The 19035-nt window shown below is 37.2% G+C and overlaps 1 protein-coding gene across 1 annotated transcript in view; it reads right to left on the bottom strand.

Annotated features, from left to right (window-relative positions):
• Nucleotides 1–19035, bottom strand: part of tafa5l (TAFA chemokine like family member 5, like) — a 101051-nt gene that overhangs the window by 26231 nt on the left and 55785 nt on the right. The window contains exon 2 of the mRNA XM_061889570.1: nt 6450–6599. Coding sequence (XP_061745554.1) covers nt 6450–6599 — 150 coding nt within the window. The remainder of the gene's footprint in view (nt 1–6449; nt 6600–19035) is intronic.

The raw sequence follows: 19035 nt of genomic DNA, 5'->3' as shown, positions 1-19035 counted from the left end.
ACTTATACATATATATACATATATATATATATATATATATATGTATATATATATATATATATATATACATATATATATATATATATATATATATATATATATATATATCTATATATATATATATATATATATATATATATATATATATATATATATATATATATATGTACCATCCCAGGGGGTGGCACGAGGGGATGGGTCAAATCCAGAGAATAATTTCACCACACCTAGTGTGTGTGACAATCACTGGTACTTTAACTTTTTTAAATTCTTGTAGATACGTTACGTATAGTCGCACAAAGTATCAGATTGGTATCGGCGTTCCCAATCTGGATTTTAGTTGGTATCAAGTGGGAGAAATGGTAAGGTAATGTGCACAACCCCACGTCCAGCCCCCACAATCAGTGTCGGCGGGAGGCAATTGAAGTCTTAAACGCACTTGCCGGTGATGGACTCCAGGGTGCAGTGCGGCAGGAGACCAGTGGAAATCAACTTTACCGCTGGTGTAATCGTAGCTCTCTCTCTCTCTCTCTCTCTCTCTCTCTCTCTCTTACTCTCTCTCTCTCTCTCTCTCTCTCTCTTGCTCACTTAGAGCGTGCGGTGGAGTTGGGAGGCTGTTAAAAGCGGGGCTGGCTGGTGAACGCCATGCCAGCATGAGGCGTGGGGGCTGTTAGACATGGTGAGTCATGGCGATTACAGTGCGCCTGTGATTGCATGTCGCCGTAAAGCTTCCCGCGAAATAGTGTCTGCTTGCTCGGACACGCCAGCGAGCAATAAAGCTTATCGAGCTCACATCCGCCATAAATCGACGTGAGATTGAAAACATGCGGCGGACATTTTGATATTCGTCATTTTCAAAAGCAATATGATATGTATTGTAACCATTAGGGCTCCCCTCCATTTGCTTGACTGTTAAAAGGTCCAAAAGGGTCTGAGTCAGAAATAATTGGATCCTTAAACAGCTCAATAATTTATAACAACATTGGTTTTAATTCCTGCGATGAAGGGACTTGTCCTGGGTGTACCCCGCCTTCTGCCCAATTGTAGCTGAGGTAGGCTCCAGGCCCCCCGCCACCCAGAAGGGAATAAGCGGTAAAAAATGGATGGATGGTTTTAATTTGTTGTTATTTTTTAACAATGGCAGTTTAAAAAAAATACACCTAAGGTATCAGGGAACCAAATGGGCCCCACTCATAAAGTTAAAGTATAAAGATTGTCACACTCTCGGTGTGGCAAAATTATTCTCTGCATTGGACCCATCACCGTTGATCACCCCCTGGGAGGTGAGAGGAGCAGTGAGCAGCAGTGGTGGCCATGCCCGGGAATCATTTTTGTTGATTTAACACCCAACTCCAACACTTGATGCTGAGTGCCAAGCAGGGAGGTAATGGCTCCCATTTTTATAGTGTTTGGTATGCCAGGGTTTGAACTCACAACCTACCCATCTCAGGGCGGACACTCTAACCATTAGGCCACTGAGTAGGTTAAAAGTGTTTAAAATACTGTATTTTCTGAATTATAAGGCGCACTTAAAATCCTTTTTTCCCCTCAAAACTTGACAGTGGACCTTATAACCCGGTGCGCCTAATATAAGTCTGATTGAGCTTACCCATTTCGAAGCATTTTATTTGGTACATGGTGTGATGATAAGTGTGACCAGTCGATGGCAGTCACACTTAAGAGGAAAGTGTAGGTTGCACCGTTTGATGTGTTCAACGTAGGAATATTATTATGGTGTGTCTATAAGGTAAGACATATTATCTGGCGTTTTGTTTCACAATATTATGCAAAAGCAACTTTTCTTTCCTTTTGATACTTGCTGATGTGTATATTTGGGATCTGCATGAATCCTGAAATAATATGTGCGTCCGCCTTTGAAGTTCGCACCGACGCCGGAGTTGATAAGCTTTTTCTTTTTCTTTTTCTCCTTGTAATGGGACATTCATCCTCCACTGTTGCCATTTCTATTATAAAGTAGTGTCAAGTTCTTACTTATATCCGTCAGTAAACTCGCCATCAAAGTGCTAAAACACACCGGTGTAGTGCGTTTACATAATTCAAGGAACTTCAGTTATTAGAGAGTTCCGGTCGGACGGTTTTTCACGGGACACATTTCAGGCGTATTAAGAGATAGTGCTCCGTTATTGATTGAAGTAAAGTCTGAATGTCATTAAACAGTTAGCTCCATCTTTTGACACTTTTTCCACTCCCGTCCTTGCACGCTACACCGCTACAACAAAGATGACGGGGAGAAGACGTCGAAGTGGAGGCACATTTATGAAACCGCCCACAAAACGACACATTTTGAAGCGACTGTCAGAAAGCCACTTGATGATGATCTGTAAAACATAATTTATTGTATGCAAAATTTTGACCAAAGAACCACCATTACATGTTATGTAGACCACAAGAAAGTATTTTACATTTAGAAAATAATCATAATATGACTCCTTTAATGCACCTCCTAATCTGGTGCGCCTTATAAATGAAAAAAGAACAAAAATAGACCATTTATCGGCAGTGCGCCTTATAATCCGGTGCGACCTGTGTTCCAGAAAATACGGTAAGTCATATGTCCCCAAAATATATTCAGAATAGAATATTTGAAAATATTTTTTTAAAAATTACTAAAATTCTTGGGGATCCAAAACGGTCCCAGTCATAAAAAGTGTTAAAAATAAGTCATAAATGTATTTTTTACTTTCAACGCCTAAATCTCGAAATCATCTTCAGATTTATGCTACAAATATTAATTTCTATTATTCTTTTATGTTTTTTTATGTTTGTTTTAAGCCCTATGGGTCATTATCACCAATGAATATTCAAAATGGAATATTTGATGTGAAGTAATTGGACCCTTAAACAGGTCAATAATTTATAAGAACTTTGGTTACATTTTTATTATTTGTTTTTTTTAACAATGGCTGTTAAAAAAAAAATACACTTAAGGTCTCAGGGATCCAAATGGGCCTCACTCAAAAAAGTGTTCAAAATAAGTCATATACTATATATTCTTTTACCTTCAATGCTTAAATATCTATAGATGAACTTCAGATCTACCAGTTGAAACAAAAAGAAAAAAGAAAAAACAATGCCCTTTAATGTCACAATGCTATTTTTCATTAGGGCAAAAATCCACAAATTATGAAATATTTTCCCAAAATATTTTTAGAATAAGATATTTGATGTGAAGTAACTGGATTCTTAAATAGGTTAACATTTTTATTATTGTTTTATTGTTTTTTTTTTGTTTGTTTGCTTTACGCCAGGGGCGCTCACACTTTTTCTGCAGGCGAGCTACTTTTCAATTGACCAAGTCGAGGAGATCTACCACATTCCTATTTATAATTTATATTTATTTATTTATTTATGAAAGAGACATTTTTGTTAACAAGCTAATGGTGTTTAATGATAATACAAGCATGTTTAACACACATAGATTCCTTTCTTTCATGAAGACAAGAATATAAGTTGGTGTATTTGATTCTGATGACTTGCATTCATTGGAATTAGACAGTGGTGCTGATAACGTCCGCATTTTCAAATGGAGGAGAAAAAAAAGTCCTCCTTTCTGTCCAATACCACATGAAAGTGGTTGAATTTGGCATCTCATTTGTCCAACTTGCATACTCGTTTTTAAACACTTTGTTATGAGAGTAGCATATGTGTGTGGCTCTTTAATGTCTGGCAGCAGGTGAGTGACGTCAGTGACTGTGCGGGTGGGCAAGCAAGTGAGAAAGCGGTCGGGGGAGAAATACATTGGCATCAAACTCCGTAGCTTGCTAGCTTGTGCACGCTAGCTTTCTGAGACTTTTATTTTGTTAGCACAGGCAGGATGAAACAGGTCTTTTATGGTGAAGACAGGAACTTTGCTGTCGGTCTTTAGAGTTTTGACAGTAGGTACGGAGTCTCTAGAAATAAAATGTGTTTCTCTGCGTCCGCCCTGTTAGTGATTTTTTTCTTAAATATGAGCTCGCAGCAGCCAGCGTCATCTCACAAGATCCTCGGGTGCCGAGAATGTCAAACAACTGACGAAAGTGAAGTCTTGGTATGATTGATGATTGCTCATTTTTATGTCTATTTTTTAATGCCTGCCTTGAGATCGACTGACACACCCTCCGAGATCGACCAGTCGATCGCGATCGACGTAATGGGCACCCCAGCTTTACGCCTACACTTTTTGTCTAAATGATATTTTTAATAACAAAAAACAAACAAAATATACAACATTTTCCCCAAAACTATTCAGAATATAATATTTGATGTAAATAATTGGGGCTTTTAATAGGTCAATAATTTATTTTTGATTCATTTTATATTTTTTAACAATGATAATTACATTAAAAACAGAACAATCCCTCTAAAATTCTCGGGGATCCAAAAAGGTCCCACTCATTAAAGTGTTTGAAATAAGTCATTCATTTTTTTTTTGCTTTTTAAATGTCTAGATAAACTTCAGATTTATCTGTCGATTATTATATATATTTTTTTATATTTTTGTTTTTTTTCCCATTTTTTTAAAGCTAACATTTTTATGGTAAACACACAAAATATGCAATATTTACCCCAAAAATATTCAAAAATGAATATTTTATGTGAAGAAATTGGAGCCTTACGTATTTAAATTCATAACAACATTGAGTATATATTCATTTTAATTTTTTAAACAGGAATTACTCTAAAGGTGTCAAGGATCCAAATGGGCCCCACGCATAGTGTTCAAAATAAATAATGTATTGCTTTTACTTTTTAATGCTTAATCTCTATATCACACAGGTGTCAAACTCAAGGTGAAGGCTGAAATACTGCGGCTTAAAATAGATTAGATTAGATAATACTTTATTTATTACTTCAGGAGAGTTCCTTCAGGAAAATAAAAATGTTCAGCACAATCCCATTCAAGATCAGACAAACATTACAGGGAGACAGAACAGGATCGCTGCCGGGTCTGCCGGCTTCCAGCGCCCCTTAAAGCTTTGAACCGGAAGTACAAGTGCCAAATAATATTTATATGGCCCTCAAAAGCCTGGCAATGATACGTGTCAATAAAGTACTTGATCGTTTCTGACTAAAAATGTTTTGTTTTTCCATTTTAACCTAATGAAATTGCCTATCATTTCAACTTTATTATTATTATTAATACTACTATTATTATTATTATTATTATTATTATTATTATTATTATCATTGTAATGCAACAAATATTATTTATCATACGTTACAGTTGTTAAAATAAATACCTAAATATAGGCAAGTCATCCATTAAATTGTGCACTGTAAAAATGACAGAAGATTGCACTGTAAAAAACTGGCACCTTAGTCACTGGAATTTTACCATTAAAAAGACATTTATCACATGTTGTCATTTACAGCAATTTGCTGTAAAATTCACCATAAATTTTACAGTACAATTCTGTTAACTTCTGCAAAATGTATAGATTTTTTTCTTATTGTACATAAAATAATATTTACCGTTAATTTTGGACTACAAAACTGTGTTTTTTTTTCCTCCGCTTATAAAACGGCACGGAAATTGATGGATTTTCATAAAACACAAGCAAAGGCACTAAAATGGTGCGCTATTGTTTGGGACGAGTTCACTCAATGCAGGTGCTGCTGGAGAATGTGAACTGATTAGTGTTTAAAGCTTTGAACCGAAAGCAGAGGTTCCGTCTTCTAGCCTTCCATAGCGTTCTACTCGTATGGATTCTTCATTCATCCCTCCAAACAACGTTTGTAAGTTTTACTATATAACTAAAACAATTCGCACTTGCTAAACCGTTCCTTGAGGTTTGCATGCTTGTACGTGTTATCCTAATGTAATTAAGCTAGCATTAGTTAATATATTAAAAGTTTAATCAATCAATCAATCAATGTTTATTTACATAGCCCTAAATCACCAGTGTCTCAAAGGGCTGCACAAACCACAACACAAACCACAACGGCATCCTCGGTAGAGCCCATATAAGGGCAAGGAAAACTCACCCCAGTGGGACGTCGGTGACAGTGATAATGATGACTATGAGAAACCTTGGAGAGGACCGCATATGTGGGCAACCCCCCACCCCCTCCCTAGAGGACCGAAAGCAATGGATGTCGAGCAGGTCTAACATGATGCTGTGAAAGTTCAATCCATAGAGGATCCAACACAACCGTGAGAGTCCAATCCAAAGTGGATCCAACACAATAATGAGAGTCCCGTCCATAGTGGAGCCAACAGGAAACCATCCCAAGTGGATGAATGTCAGTGTTAGTATTATTAACTTGCATTCTTTTTGTATTGTTTCCGTTTCAGTTTGTGTTATTAGTGTCACTATAGCGACATTTCTTTGTTACATTACATCTGTTTGCTCCTTTATTTTGTAATATTATTTTTTAAAAGTTTGACAGTCCGTCAGTCTGTTTGTTTTGCGTCGTCTACAAAGAGAAATGTGTTTTCATCGACATACCGTCGACGCAAGCCGGCCTCGTTCGCGTGGTGCCGGCGATCTGGCCTCTTCCGCAGGCGCAGCGGGCAGTCTGCCTGGCGACGGTCCGCCTGGGAAGACTGCTGTCCCTGTTGAGCGTCACAATCTCGCAGGTTCCCACCGCCAGCTGGCCTGCAAACACAATAACGATGTAACATGTCACAGCGGGAACCAACTACTAACTTCCCCCGCCTGATGGCAGTTGATCTTAAAATGTGTTTTGTGGCAAGTTCAATTTTGACCACGGCGTCAGCTGCTATTTGGAGTGACACTTTCCATCCTTTTCAGCAGACTGCATTGCAAAATATTACGCAACTCGTCGAATGGAAACAAGAGCTCCGCAAACAAACTTTGGAGTCTTCGGTTTCAATGTTGGCCTGATCTGCTCAAGGACCGCGTGCAAAACAAACACCAATATTAGCTAAGCTAGCAACAAGGGAAATCCATTTTGCCTTCACGAGTCAACAGAATATATACCGATTAATAAAATGCGCAAAAAACTGGGAGAAGGATCATTTAGTGCACATCTATCAAAACTAAAACTGTTCACATGCGCTGCTTTTACATATTTATCTTTGCACCATGACTAGGGAAGCTTGTTTGGTGTTTGTCATATAAATGAATGCTGTGCTGTTGTTTCAAAGTACATGCGAGGGTCATTGATATGATTTACTCACATTGTCCACAAGGTGGCAGCAAGTTTGTAGCATTCTGAGGCCGTCTAGTATTTCAGAGCATTTGGAAGCACTCAGTGTTGCCGTGCTTTGTTGTCTCACTCGTCAAAAACAATGAGAGGTGGCCAGAAATTGACGTTTAACATTTTATTCTGCACAAAAACAAAGTGTAATAATACCAACGAAAGGAGCAATCTCTAAAATGCTTGCCCTCCTTGCATGCTTATGTCCGCCGAGGCTGGTCCGCCTTGTTGGGGATCGAAACTGAAAGTTAACATGGGTGTGCGTCTCCCTTCCTGGTAGCTCTTCTTCCACACCCTAAATGAGATACGATGTATGTGTTTTTGCTAGGATATACAAGTACAAATTCTCATGAACAGTTGGTTTAAAGATCCCTCCAACAGTGCAAACTGGCACAGTTAGGCACAAACGGTGGCAGAAGGAGGCCCTCGCTGCAATAACAGATGACGGCGAGAGAGAATATTATGTGTGCTGGTCAACATATTCGATTATACATGACATCCATCCAACAAATACATTTTTGATTGAATGGATTGCTTTTTTTATTTATTTTGCCTATCATTCACATTCCTTATATAAGACAAGAACACATATATTTTTCTTTTTTTAAGGCATTCTAAATGGTAAATTAACGCTAGCAAGAGTCAGCTAACAACACAGCTTTTTCCGCCTATAAAGCGCTCCAAAATACATCCAAAGATCTCCATCATAGTTTTGTATACATGCCGTAAGTACATATGTAATGGAGTAATATTCATAATAACATGTAATGTTTACACATTTTGATAATTTTAGGCGCATTAATTTCACAAACACATCACAACGTTCGCTTTTCCCTTCAACAACAACAACACTACTAATCATGGCATACTTCACTACTTTGGGACAAATGATGATCCAGAAACTTCTATTTTTACGCCTGAATATAAGGAGGATGGCCTACAAGTTTTAGAAGCTGAGTGCTAAACAGATGCAGCTTTAGTCAAACACTAAATATCATGTAGCAGTATTGCTAAGTGCTAAACAAGAAATACAAACATAATAAAACAATCACTTACTCTACAATGTCTGCTTTCACCGGGATGTTTATAACTTCCCATGTACATGAACAATTATTCATAATCCTCACAAAGGGGTAAAGAAAAAAAGGGTATTTGCGTGTCTTTCTCGCCAACTGTGGGTCTAAGGTGGATGTCAAAGTTGACCAACCTGTGAATTTACAGAATGTCCACAACCTTCCACTATCCAGGTGAGAGGCATGAATTATCATCTAGAATTAACTTTCACCAACTCAGAGGTGATGCAGAAGCTCAATATGTCAATACAGCAGCATAAGTTATTTAGCTCTCTATGATCACGGCGCCGCTAAAAGTAGTTCCTCTACGTTAGCATTTATAACAACAATGGGCCCATTCAGCAATTAGTTCTTAATTTTTGTTTTTATCTTTCTTCCTAAGTGATTTCCTAAGAGGAGTCCATTCAAATTCATGACGCCCAAATTGGTCCCACCTGCTGCTCTGAAGTTGCTGAATGCCAAATGGTTAGCGTGTGCGTGTCTATTATAATTTGCATATAAACAGACCCTTATTTCCCCAATACGCATAGCTAAACACCCTTAATTGTGTTATTTGCATAGGTAAACGCCCTTAATTCACCATATAAGGGCACAATTCTGGCGATAAAGAAAGAAAACACAAACAGATTACAGAACAGAAATTCCTATGATCCCGTGGGGGAAATACATCTTGTCAAAACCTGAGTTTAAGAAAGGGGGGACTGCCGAAAGCGTTCAAATAAATATTTATTACTTCGGGCAAATAGGTCTAGGTCTGGTGCTGAAATATATGCTCCTTCCCAGCGCACCATCTTTTAGAGTGCGTGCGTGTGTGCCTGGTGCGTGTGCGTGTGCGTGTGTGTGTGTGTGTGCGTGCGTGCGTGCGTGTTTGTGCGTGTGTGTGTGCGCACACTGTATTTTGAAATGTCTATATATTTTGCTATATGTCTGTCTGTCTGTCTTATCTATATCTACCTATGTATCTATCCATCTATCTTTGTGTACATTAGAAGAGAACTAATGTACACAGATATACATAAATATATATCTAAATATCTCTATCTATCAATAAATCTATCTATCTATCTATCTATCTATCTATCTATCTATCTATCCATCTATCTATCTATATTCACATTTATATATGTACATATATACTGTATATATATGTAGTTATGTATATCTAGCACTCTATATGTATATGTACATGTACTTATATATGTATATAAATATATATATATATATACATATATATATAATATATATATATGTATATATATATATATATATTTATATATATATATAAGTACATGTACATATACATATAGAGTATATATATATATATATATATATATATATATATATATTATATATATATATATATACATATATATATCCTTATATATACAGGATATAGAGACAGAAGTAAGGGATACATATACACATACATAAATACATATGTATATATACATATATATGTATACACATATGTAAACACATATATATATACATTTATATAAGTATGTATGTATATATACATATATATATATACATATACACACACACACACACACACACACACACACACACACACACACACACACACACACACACACACACACACACACACATATATGTATGTATATATACATGTTTATATATGTTTATATATGTGTATATATATGTATATGTGTTTTCCCCGTTGTTCGATAAGAAAAGAACCGATTCCATGGACTCAAATCCCTTTTTGAGAACCGTTTCCCGTTATCGAGGCCACTATAGTAAAGAAAAAGACTTGGTTATTTATTCGAATCCCTGGGAACGAATCCCTTCCCACCTATAGGAAATGCCCTGTGGGACCTGCAATGTTATGCCCATTTGATTGCAGACTTTTACTGACACCTTGTGGCGATATGAAAATACTACGCGTCATTAGTTTGGGCACTTCCAGGTTGAGACAATTGAGAAGTAGACAAGTTGTTTTAGCTTTTACAAACCTTGGAAACGATAAGTCTGTAAGTAAACTGTGAAACTTGTTCATGTAACTCAATATTAAGGTGGAAAGTGGTTAAGTTTGATACTAAGATGTTTATTGAAAAACGATTTTTGTGCACTGTTTCAATGGATGTTGCCAAAATTTTAAATGACTGCCAGTCGGCACAGTGGCAGAGTGGCCATGCGCAACCTGAGGGTCCCTGGTTCAATCCCCACCTAGTACCAACCTCGTCACGTCCGTTGTGTCCTGAGCAAGACACTTCACCCTTGCTCCTGATGGGTGCTGGTTAGCGCCTTGCATGGCAGCTCCCTCCATCACTGTTTGAATGTGTGTGTGAATGGGTAAATGTGGAAGTAGTGTCAAAGCGCTTTGAGTACCTTGAAGCTAGTAAAGCGCTATACAAGTTTACCATTACAAGTTTACCATTACCATTTATCATTATTTATTTATCATTCATATTTCCACCATCGAAATAGTTTCAACATTCAGAAGTATTTGTTTGATGATAGTACTGTGTATTTGTGTGAAGCTAATATTTACATATTGTGTATTACATTACAGTATGTTAATTGAATCACATAGCTTATACATTTGTCATTGTGTGTATTTCAGTTTAAAAAAAAAAAATAACAGTCCAGTGCAAGACAAAAGTAAAGATAGGAAAAGATAAAGCAAGATTAACAACAATAAAGAGCCTAAATGGATTAATCTGATTTGGATTGTTTGTTAGCTATCTGCCAAGCTGTATAACCTCAACACGTATAGTGAGGGCAGAACAGGCAATGTGCAATTATTGCCAGGCTTCGCTCTCATGAAAGGGGGCAATAATTGTTGATTGATGACTGTGGTGTTCTTAGTGTCATAGTTAGTATGTTCCAATGGCAACAGAATTGCACTTTTTGGAGAGCTGTATTATTTTCAGTTTTGTGCCCAAGGGACTGATTTTATTCAACACCATATTATTATTTATAAACCTATAGTGATCACCTAGACAGGTTGTTTTTGTGTTACTGTATATATTTGTTTTTCTGAAAAATCCCAATTAATATACAAACCCTGTTTCCATGGGAGTTGGGAAATTGTGTTAGATGTAAATACAAACAGAATACAATGATTTGCAAATCCTTTTCAACCCATATTCAATTGAATGCACTACAAAGACAAGATATTTGATGTTCAAACTCATAAACATTGTTTTTTTTTTGCAAATAATGATTAACTTAAAATTTCATGGCTGCAACACGTCCCAAAGTAGTTGGGAAAGGGCATGTTCACCACTGTGTTACATCACCTTTTCTTTTAACAACACTCAATAAACGTTTGGGAACTGAGGAAACTAATTGTTGAAGCTTTGAAAGTGGAATTCTTTCCCATTTAACAGTCCGGGGTCCCCGCTGTCGTATTTTACGCTTCATAATGCGCCACACATTTTCCATGGGAGACATGTCTGCACTGCAGGCGGGCCAGGAAAGTACCCGCACTCTTTTTTTACGAAGCCACGCTGTTGTAACACCTGCTGAATGTGGCTTGGCATTGTCTTGCTGAAATAAGCAGGGGCGTCCATGAAAAAGACGGCGCTTAAATGGCAGCATATGTTGTTCCAAAACATGTACAGTGTATGTACCTTTCAGCATTAATGGTGCCTTAACAGATGTGTAAGTTACCCATGCCTTGGGCACTAATGCACCACCACAGATGCTGGCTTTTCAACTTTGCGTCGATAACAGTCTGGATGGTTCGCTTCCCCTTTGGTCCGGATGACACGATGTCGAATATTTCCCCCCAAAATTTGGAAATGTGGACTCGTTAGACCACAGAACACTTTTCCACATTGCATCAGTCCATCTTAGATGATCTCGGGCCCAGAGAAGCCGGCGGCGTTTCTGGATGTTGTTGATAAATGGCTTTGGCTTTGCATAGTAGAGCTTTAACTTGCACTTACAGATGTAGCGACCAACTGTATTTAGGGACAGTGGTTTTCTGAAGTGTTCCTGAGCCCATGTGGTGATATCCTTCAGAAATTGATGTCGGTTTTTGATACAGTGCCGTCTGAGGGATCGAAGGTCACGGTCATTCAATGTTGGTTTCCGGCCATGCCGTTCTCTGAACCTTTGGATGATATGTCCCTTAGATGTTGAAATCCCTAAAAAAATCACTTTGAGAAACGTTGTTCTCAAACTGTTTGACTATTTGCTCATGCAGTTGTGGACAAAGCGGTGCACCTCGCCCCATGCTTTCCTGTGAAAGACTAAGCATTTTTTGGGAAGCTTTTTTTATACCAAATCATGGCACCCACCTGTTCCCAATTAGCCTGCACACCTGTGGGATGTTCCAAATAAGTGTTTGATTAGCATTCCTCAACTTTATCAGTATGTATTGCCACCTTTCCCAACTTCTTTCTCACGTGTTGCTGGCATCAAATTCAAAAGTTAATGATTATTTGCAATAAAAAAAAATGTTTATCAGTTTGAACATCAAATATGTTGTCTTTGTAGCATATTCAACTGAATATGGGTTGAAAATGATTTTCAAATCATTGTATTCCGTTTATATTCACATCTAACACAATTTCCGATCTCATATGGAAACGGGGTTTGTACTTTGGGTAACAAGAGTCATATATTTTTTTAGGGGGGTAACAGTAAATATTTATTTATTTTATTTTTTTCTCATAAAATAAAAGTGAGCTTTTGTTAAACCAAATATTGTGGGGGTTTTTTTCGTATACAACAACCTATCTGGATCCGATAAGAAATTCGATAAGGAATCGGTTCGATAAGAGGATTCGATACTGGGCTCGAACGCGATAATTTCTAATCAAACATCATCCCTAGTTACAACTTTACGCGCAGTCGCCTTTCGGCCAAATTTTTTTTAGACCAATGTGGCCCCCAAGTCAAAACCTAGAGGTAATTTGGCTGAGTTCTCAGTGCTGCTGGAGTGATTGCCAAGAGCGGTAGTGCCAAGAGCCGAGTGGCTTGATTTGAAGTGTTCAATATTAAGGCCATTACCTCCACCAGGGTGGTGGTGTCGACATCATCTGGAGAAGAACTTAACAGCAAACTGGTCAATAAAACACCACTTTAGGTTTCCATCTGATCCATTTCAGCAACTTCCAAACACAGTCTGGCTCTCTGTCTGTGGAGATGTGTCCTATTTAACATTCCGCTCACTCACTACCACTCAGCACACCCGCTGCTCTTTTTCTTTTTTTGCTGAGGCCACCTTTCATACAGTGAGGGTGCCGGGGGGCCAAGGTGATGTAATACGTCCCTGCTGTGTTCAACACATGAGCATCATCCACACAGTGAGCCTGAAGGTGCAGACTGTTGGGGGCAGGGGGAGATGAGGGCTTTGGGGGTGGGTGGTTCTGAAGTGCCCCTCGCCACTTTCCATCATCCCTAACGCGTGTGAGTCACATGACGGGGAGGGGCCTTGTGTCATTCAATACATGAAATGCGCCCGTGGAAATGAGGACTGTCGGCCTCCTATCACAAGCAGACGTCGGTTTAGATCAAATCTAAAAAAAAATAATAATAAAAAAGTGCCATAAAACAGGGCTGGGGGTCCTCACGACACGACACAATATGCAATATTTGGGGTCACGGTGTTTCTCAAACAATAGAGCTGATACAAAACCACATGATATATATTTTATATTTGCATGTTAAATATTTGTTTCTGGTCAGCAGCATTTCTTAATTATAGGGCCAGGACCCATAGATGGGTGGTAAGCGCCCTCGAGAGGGCCGCCAAAAAAGACATTTTTCTCAACTGCAGTGCGTAGTTGAACACTTTTCCACCACCCGTGGCAGTAAAGACTATATCGAGCAAACAGAGGAAGTCTGGAGCTAAAGTCAAAGAGAAGTTTCCTAAGGCACCAAAAATATGACTAAAGTGGTTAAGCTGTATTTTCTTTTGCACTTGAATTTTATTGACGGTTTAGTAAATAAATATTAAATCATTCACTTATTCAAATATTCATTATTTATTTTAATGTATTTTATTTATTTAAATTATTCTATTTATTTCATGTATTTTACTCATTTTATTTATTGTATTTATTTCATTTATTTTGTATGTCATTATTTAATTTACTGAATTTATTATATGCTTTTTATTTATTGCATTTATTTCATTTATTTTATGTATTTTATCTATTGCATTTATTTTACCTATTGTATTACTTCATTTATTGTATTTGGGTTATGGGTTACACTTGTATAGCGCTTTTCTACATTCAAGATACTGAAAGCGCTTTGACACTATTTCCACATTCGCCCATTCAAACACACATTCACACACTGATGGCGGGAGCTGCCATGCAAGGCCCTAACCACGACCCATCAGGAGCAAGGGTGAAGTGTCTTGCTCAAGGACTCGGGTTGCTGGCATGGCCACTCTCCCAACCGCACCACGCCGTCCCCGTAGACTTATCTATTTCACTTATTGTATTTATTTCATGTATTTTATTTATTCCATTTATTTTACTTATTGTATTTATTTGACTTATTTTATTGTATGTATTTATTTAATTTATTGTATTTATTTCATTATTGTATATTTAATTAATTTCATTTAAACAATTTTATGTATGTATTTTATTTTTTGTGTTTATTTTATGTATTTGATTTATTGCATTTATTTGACTTACGTTATGTATTGTATTTATGTAATTCATGTATTTTATTTATTTCACTTATCTTATTTTATTTTATTGTATTTATTAATTTTATTGTATTTATTTTATTTTATGTATTTATTTTATTGTATTTATTTCATTTATTTTATATTTCATTATTTAATTCACTGAATTCATTAAATGCTTTTTATTTATTGCATTTATTTCATTTATTTTATGTATTTTAATTTTTGTATTTCTTTTACTTATTCTATTTATTGTATTTATTTCATTTATTATATTTATTTCACTTATTATATTTATTTCATGTATTTCATTTATTGCATTTATTTTACTTTTTGTATTTATTTAATTTAATGTATTTATTTTATTTTATGTATTTTTTATTGTATTTATTTCATTTATTTTATATTTCATTATTTAATTCACTGAATTCATTAAATGCTTTTTATTTATTGCATTTATTTCATTTATTTTATGTATTTAAATTTTTGCATTTCTTTTACTTATTCTATTTATTGTATTTATTTCATTTATTGTATTTATTTCACTTAATATATTTATTTCATGTATTTCATTTATTGCATTTATTTTACTTTTTGTATTTATTTAATTTAATGTATTTATTTTATTTTATGTATTTTTTTCATTTATTTCATTCATTTCATTTATTGTATATTTAATTCATTTCATTGAAATAATTTAATGTATGTATTTGATTTATTGTATTTATTTCATTCATTTGATTTATTGCATTTATTTGACTTATATTATGAATTGTATTTATTTTAAGTAATTCATGTATTTTATTTATTGCACTTATTTTATTTATTTTATTGTATTTATTTATCTTATTGCATTTATTAATTTTATTTTTCATAAAATGGTATTTATTTAATTTATCTTATTTATAAGGTGCAATATTGATGTATTATATTCATCTTAAGTAGCTTGGATTTAATTATTGAATACGATTAAAATCAAGAGTAAGATTACTAGTTCAGTGTTAATCATGTGAATAACTATATGCAACGTACCAAAAAACGGCGACAAAAAGATATCTTGATATATGCGTAACTATGGTGATGTAGAGATATATGTCACACACAATGTGTGGACTTTATCAATGAATTCTCAGAGTTTGTTGCTGATCTAGTGACACACGCGGATAATATAATCATAATGGGGGACTTTAATATCCATATGAATACCCCATCGGACCCACCGTGCGTAGCGCTCCAGACTATAATTGATAGCTGTGGTCTCACACAAATAATAAATGAACCCACGCATCGCAACGGTAATACGATAGACCTAGTGCTTGTCAGGGGTATCACCGTTTCCAAAGTTACGATACTCCCGTATACTAAAGTATTGTCCGATCATTACCTTATAAAATTCGAGGTTCAGACGCATGTTCGTCAAACTAATAATAATAATAACTGCTACAGCAGCCGCAACATTCATACGGCCACAACGACAACTCTTGCTGACCTACTGCCCTCGGTAATGGCACCATTCCCAAAGTATGTGGGCTCTATTGATAACCTCACTAACAACTTTAACGACGCCCTGCGCGAAACCATTGATAACATAGCACCGCTAAAGTTAAAAAAGGCTCCAAAAAAGCGCACCCCGTGGTTTACAGAAGAAACTAGAGCTCAGAAATTATTATGTAGAAAGCTGGAACGCAAATGGCGCACGACTAAACTTGAGGTGCACCATCAAGCATGGAGTGATGGTTTAATAACTTATAAACGCATGCTTACCTTAGCTAAAGCTAAATATTACTCAAATCTCATCCACCATAATAAAAACGATCCTAAATTTTTGTTTAGTACGGTAGCATCGCTAACCCAACAAGGGACCCCTTCCAGTAGCTCAACCCACTCAGCTGATGACTTTATGCAATTCTTTAGTAAGAAAATTGAAGTCATTAGAAAGGAGATTAAAGACAATGCGTCCCAGCTACAACGGGGTTCTATTAACACCGATACGATGGTATATACGGCGGATACTGCCCTCCAAAATAGTTTCTCTCGTTTTGAGGAAATAACATTAGAGGAATTGTTACAACGTGTAAATGGAATAAAACAGACAACATGTTTACTTGACCCGCTCCCTGGGAAACTGATCAAGGAGCTCTTTGTATTATTAGGTCCATCAGTGCTAAATATTATAAACTTATCACTCTCCTCGGGCACTGTTCCCCTAGCATTCAAAAAAGCGGTTATTCATCCTCTTCTTAAAAGACCTAACCTCGATCCTGACCTCATGGTAAACTACCGACCGGTGTCTCACCTTCCCTTTATTTCAAAAATCCTCGAAAAAATTGTTGCGGAGCAGTTAAATGAACACTTAGCGTCTAACAATCTATGTGAAACCTTTCAATCCGGTTTCAGGGCAAATCACTCCACGGAGACAGCCCTCGCAAAAATGACTAATGATCTATTGCTAACGATGGATTCTGATGCGTCATCTATGTTGCTGCTCCTCGATCTTAGCGCTGCTTTCGATACCGTCGATCATAATATTTTATTAGAACGTATCAAAACACGAATTGGTATGTCAGACTTAGCCCTGTCTTGGTTTAACTCTTATATTACTGATAGGATGCAGTGTGTCTCCCATAACAATGTGACCTCGGACTACGTTAAGGTAACGTGTGGAGTTCCCCAGGGTTCGGTCCTTGGCCCTGCACTCTTCAGCATCTACATGCTGCCGCTAGGTGACATCATACGCAAATACGGTATTAGCTTTCACTGCTATGCTGATGACACCCAACTCTACATGCCCCTAAAGCTGACCAACACGCCGGATTGTAGTCAGCTGGAGGCGTGTCTTAATGAAATTAAACAATGGATGTCCGCTAACATCTTGCAACTCAACGCCAAAAAAACGGAAATGCTGATTATCGGTCCTGCTAGACACCGAACTCTATTTAATAATACAACTCTAACATTTGGCAACCAAACAATTAAACAAGGCGACACGGTAAAAAATCTGGGTGTTATCTTCGACCCAACTCTCTCCTTTGAGGCACACATTAAAAGCGTTACTAAAACGGCCTTCTTTCATCTCCGTAATATCGCTAAAATTCGCTCCATTCTGTCCACTAAAGACGCTGAGATCATTATCCATGCGTTTGTTACGTCTCGCCTCGACTACTGTAACATATTATTTTCGGGTCTCCCCATGTCTAGCATTAAAAGATTACAGTTTGTACAAAATGCGGCTGCTAAACTTTTGACAAGAACAAGAAAGTTTGATCACATTACGCCTGTACTGGCTCACCTGCACTGGCTTCCTGTGCACTTAAGATGTGACTTTAAGGTTTTACTACTTACGTATAAAATACTACACGGTCTAGCTCCATCCTATCTTGCCGATTGTATTGTACCATATGTCCCGGCAAGAAATCTGCGTTCAAAGGACTCCGGCTTATTAGTGATTCCCAAAGCCCAAAAAAAGTCTGCGGGCTATAGAGCGTTTTCCGTTCGGGCTCCAGTACTCTGGAATGCCCTCCCGGCAACAGTTCGAGATGCCACCTCAGTAGAAGCATTCAAGTCTCACCTTAAAACTCATTTGTATACTCTAGCCTTTAAATAGACTCCCTTTTTAGACCAGTTGATCTGCCGTTTCTTTTCTTTTTCTTCTATGTCCCACTCTCCCTTGTGGAGGGGGTCCGGTCCGATCCGGTGGCCATGTACTGCTTGCCTGTGTATCGGCTGGGGGCATCTCTGCGCTGCTGATCCGCCTCCGCTTGGGATGGTTTCCTGCTGGCTCCGCTGTGAACGGGACTCTCGCTGCTGTGTTGAATCCGCTTTGGACTGGACTCTCGCGACTGTGTTGGATCCATTGTGGATTGAACTTTCACAGTATCATGTTAGACCCGCTCGACATCCATTGCTTTCCTCCTCTCCAAGGTTCTCATAGTCATCATTGTCACCGACGTCCCACTGGGTCATTATTGTCACCGATGTCCCACTGGGTGTGAGTTTTCCTTGCCCTTATGTGGGCCTACCGAGGATGTCGTGGTGGTTTGTGCAGCCCTTTGAGACACTAGTGATTTAGGGCTATGTAAGTAAACATTGATTGATTGACTAATTAATTAATTAAAAATCATGGCGTTCAAAATATCATGTGCCATGTAGTCACAACAGTGTATAGTATGCTGCTTA

The sequence above is a fragment of the Nerophis ophidion genome, linkage group LG27 (genome assembly GCF_033978795.1).
Source record: "Nerophis ophidion isolate RoL-2023_Sa linkage group LG27, RoL_Noph_v1.0, whole genome shotgun sequence".
Taxonomy (NCBI): Eukaryota; Metazoa; Chordata; class Actinopteri; order Syngnathiformes; family Syngnathidae; genus Nerophis; species Nerophis ophidion.
Note: the sequence above shows the minus strand (reverse complement) of the source record. Positions and strands in the feature narration are given on the sequence as shown.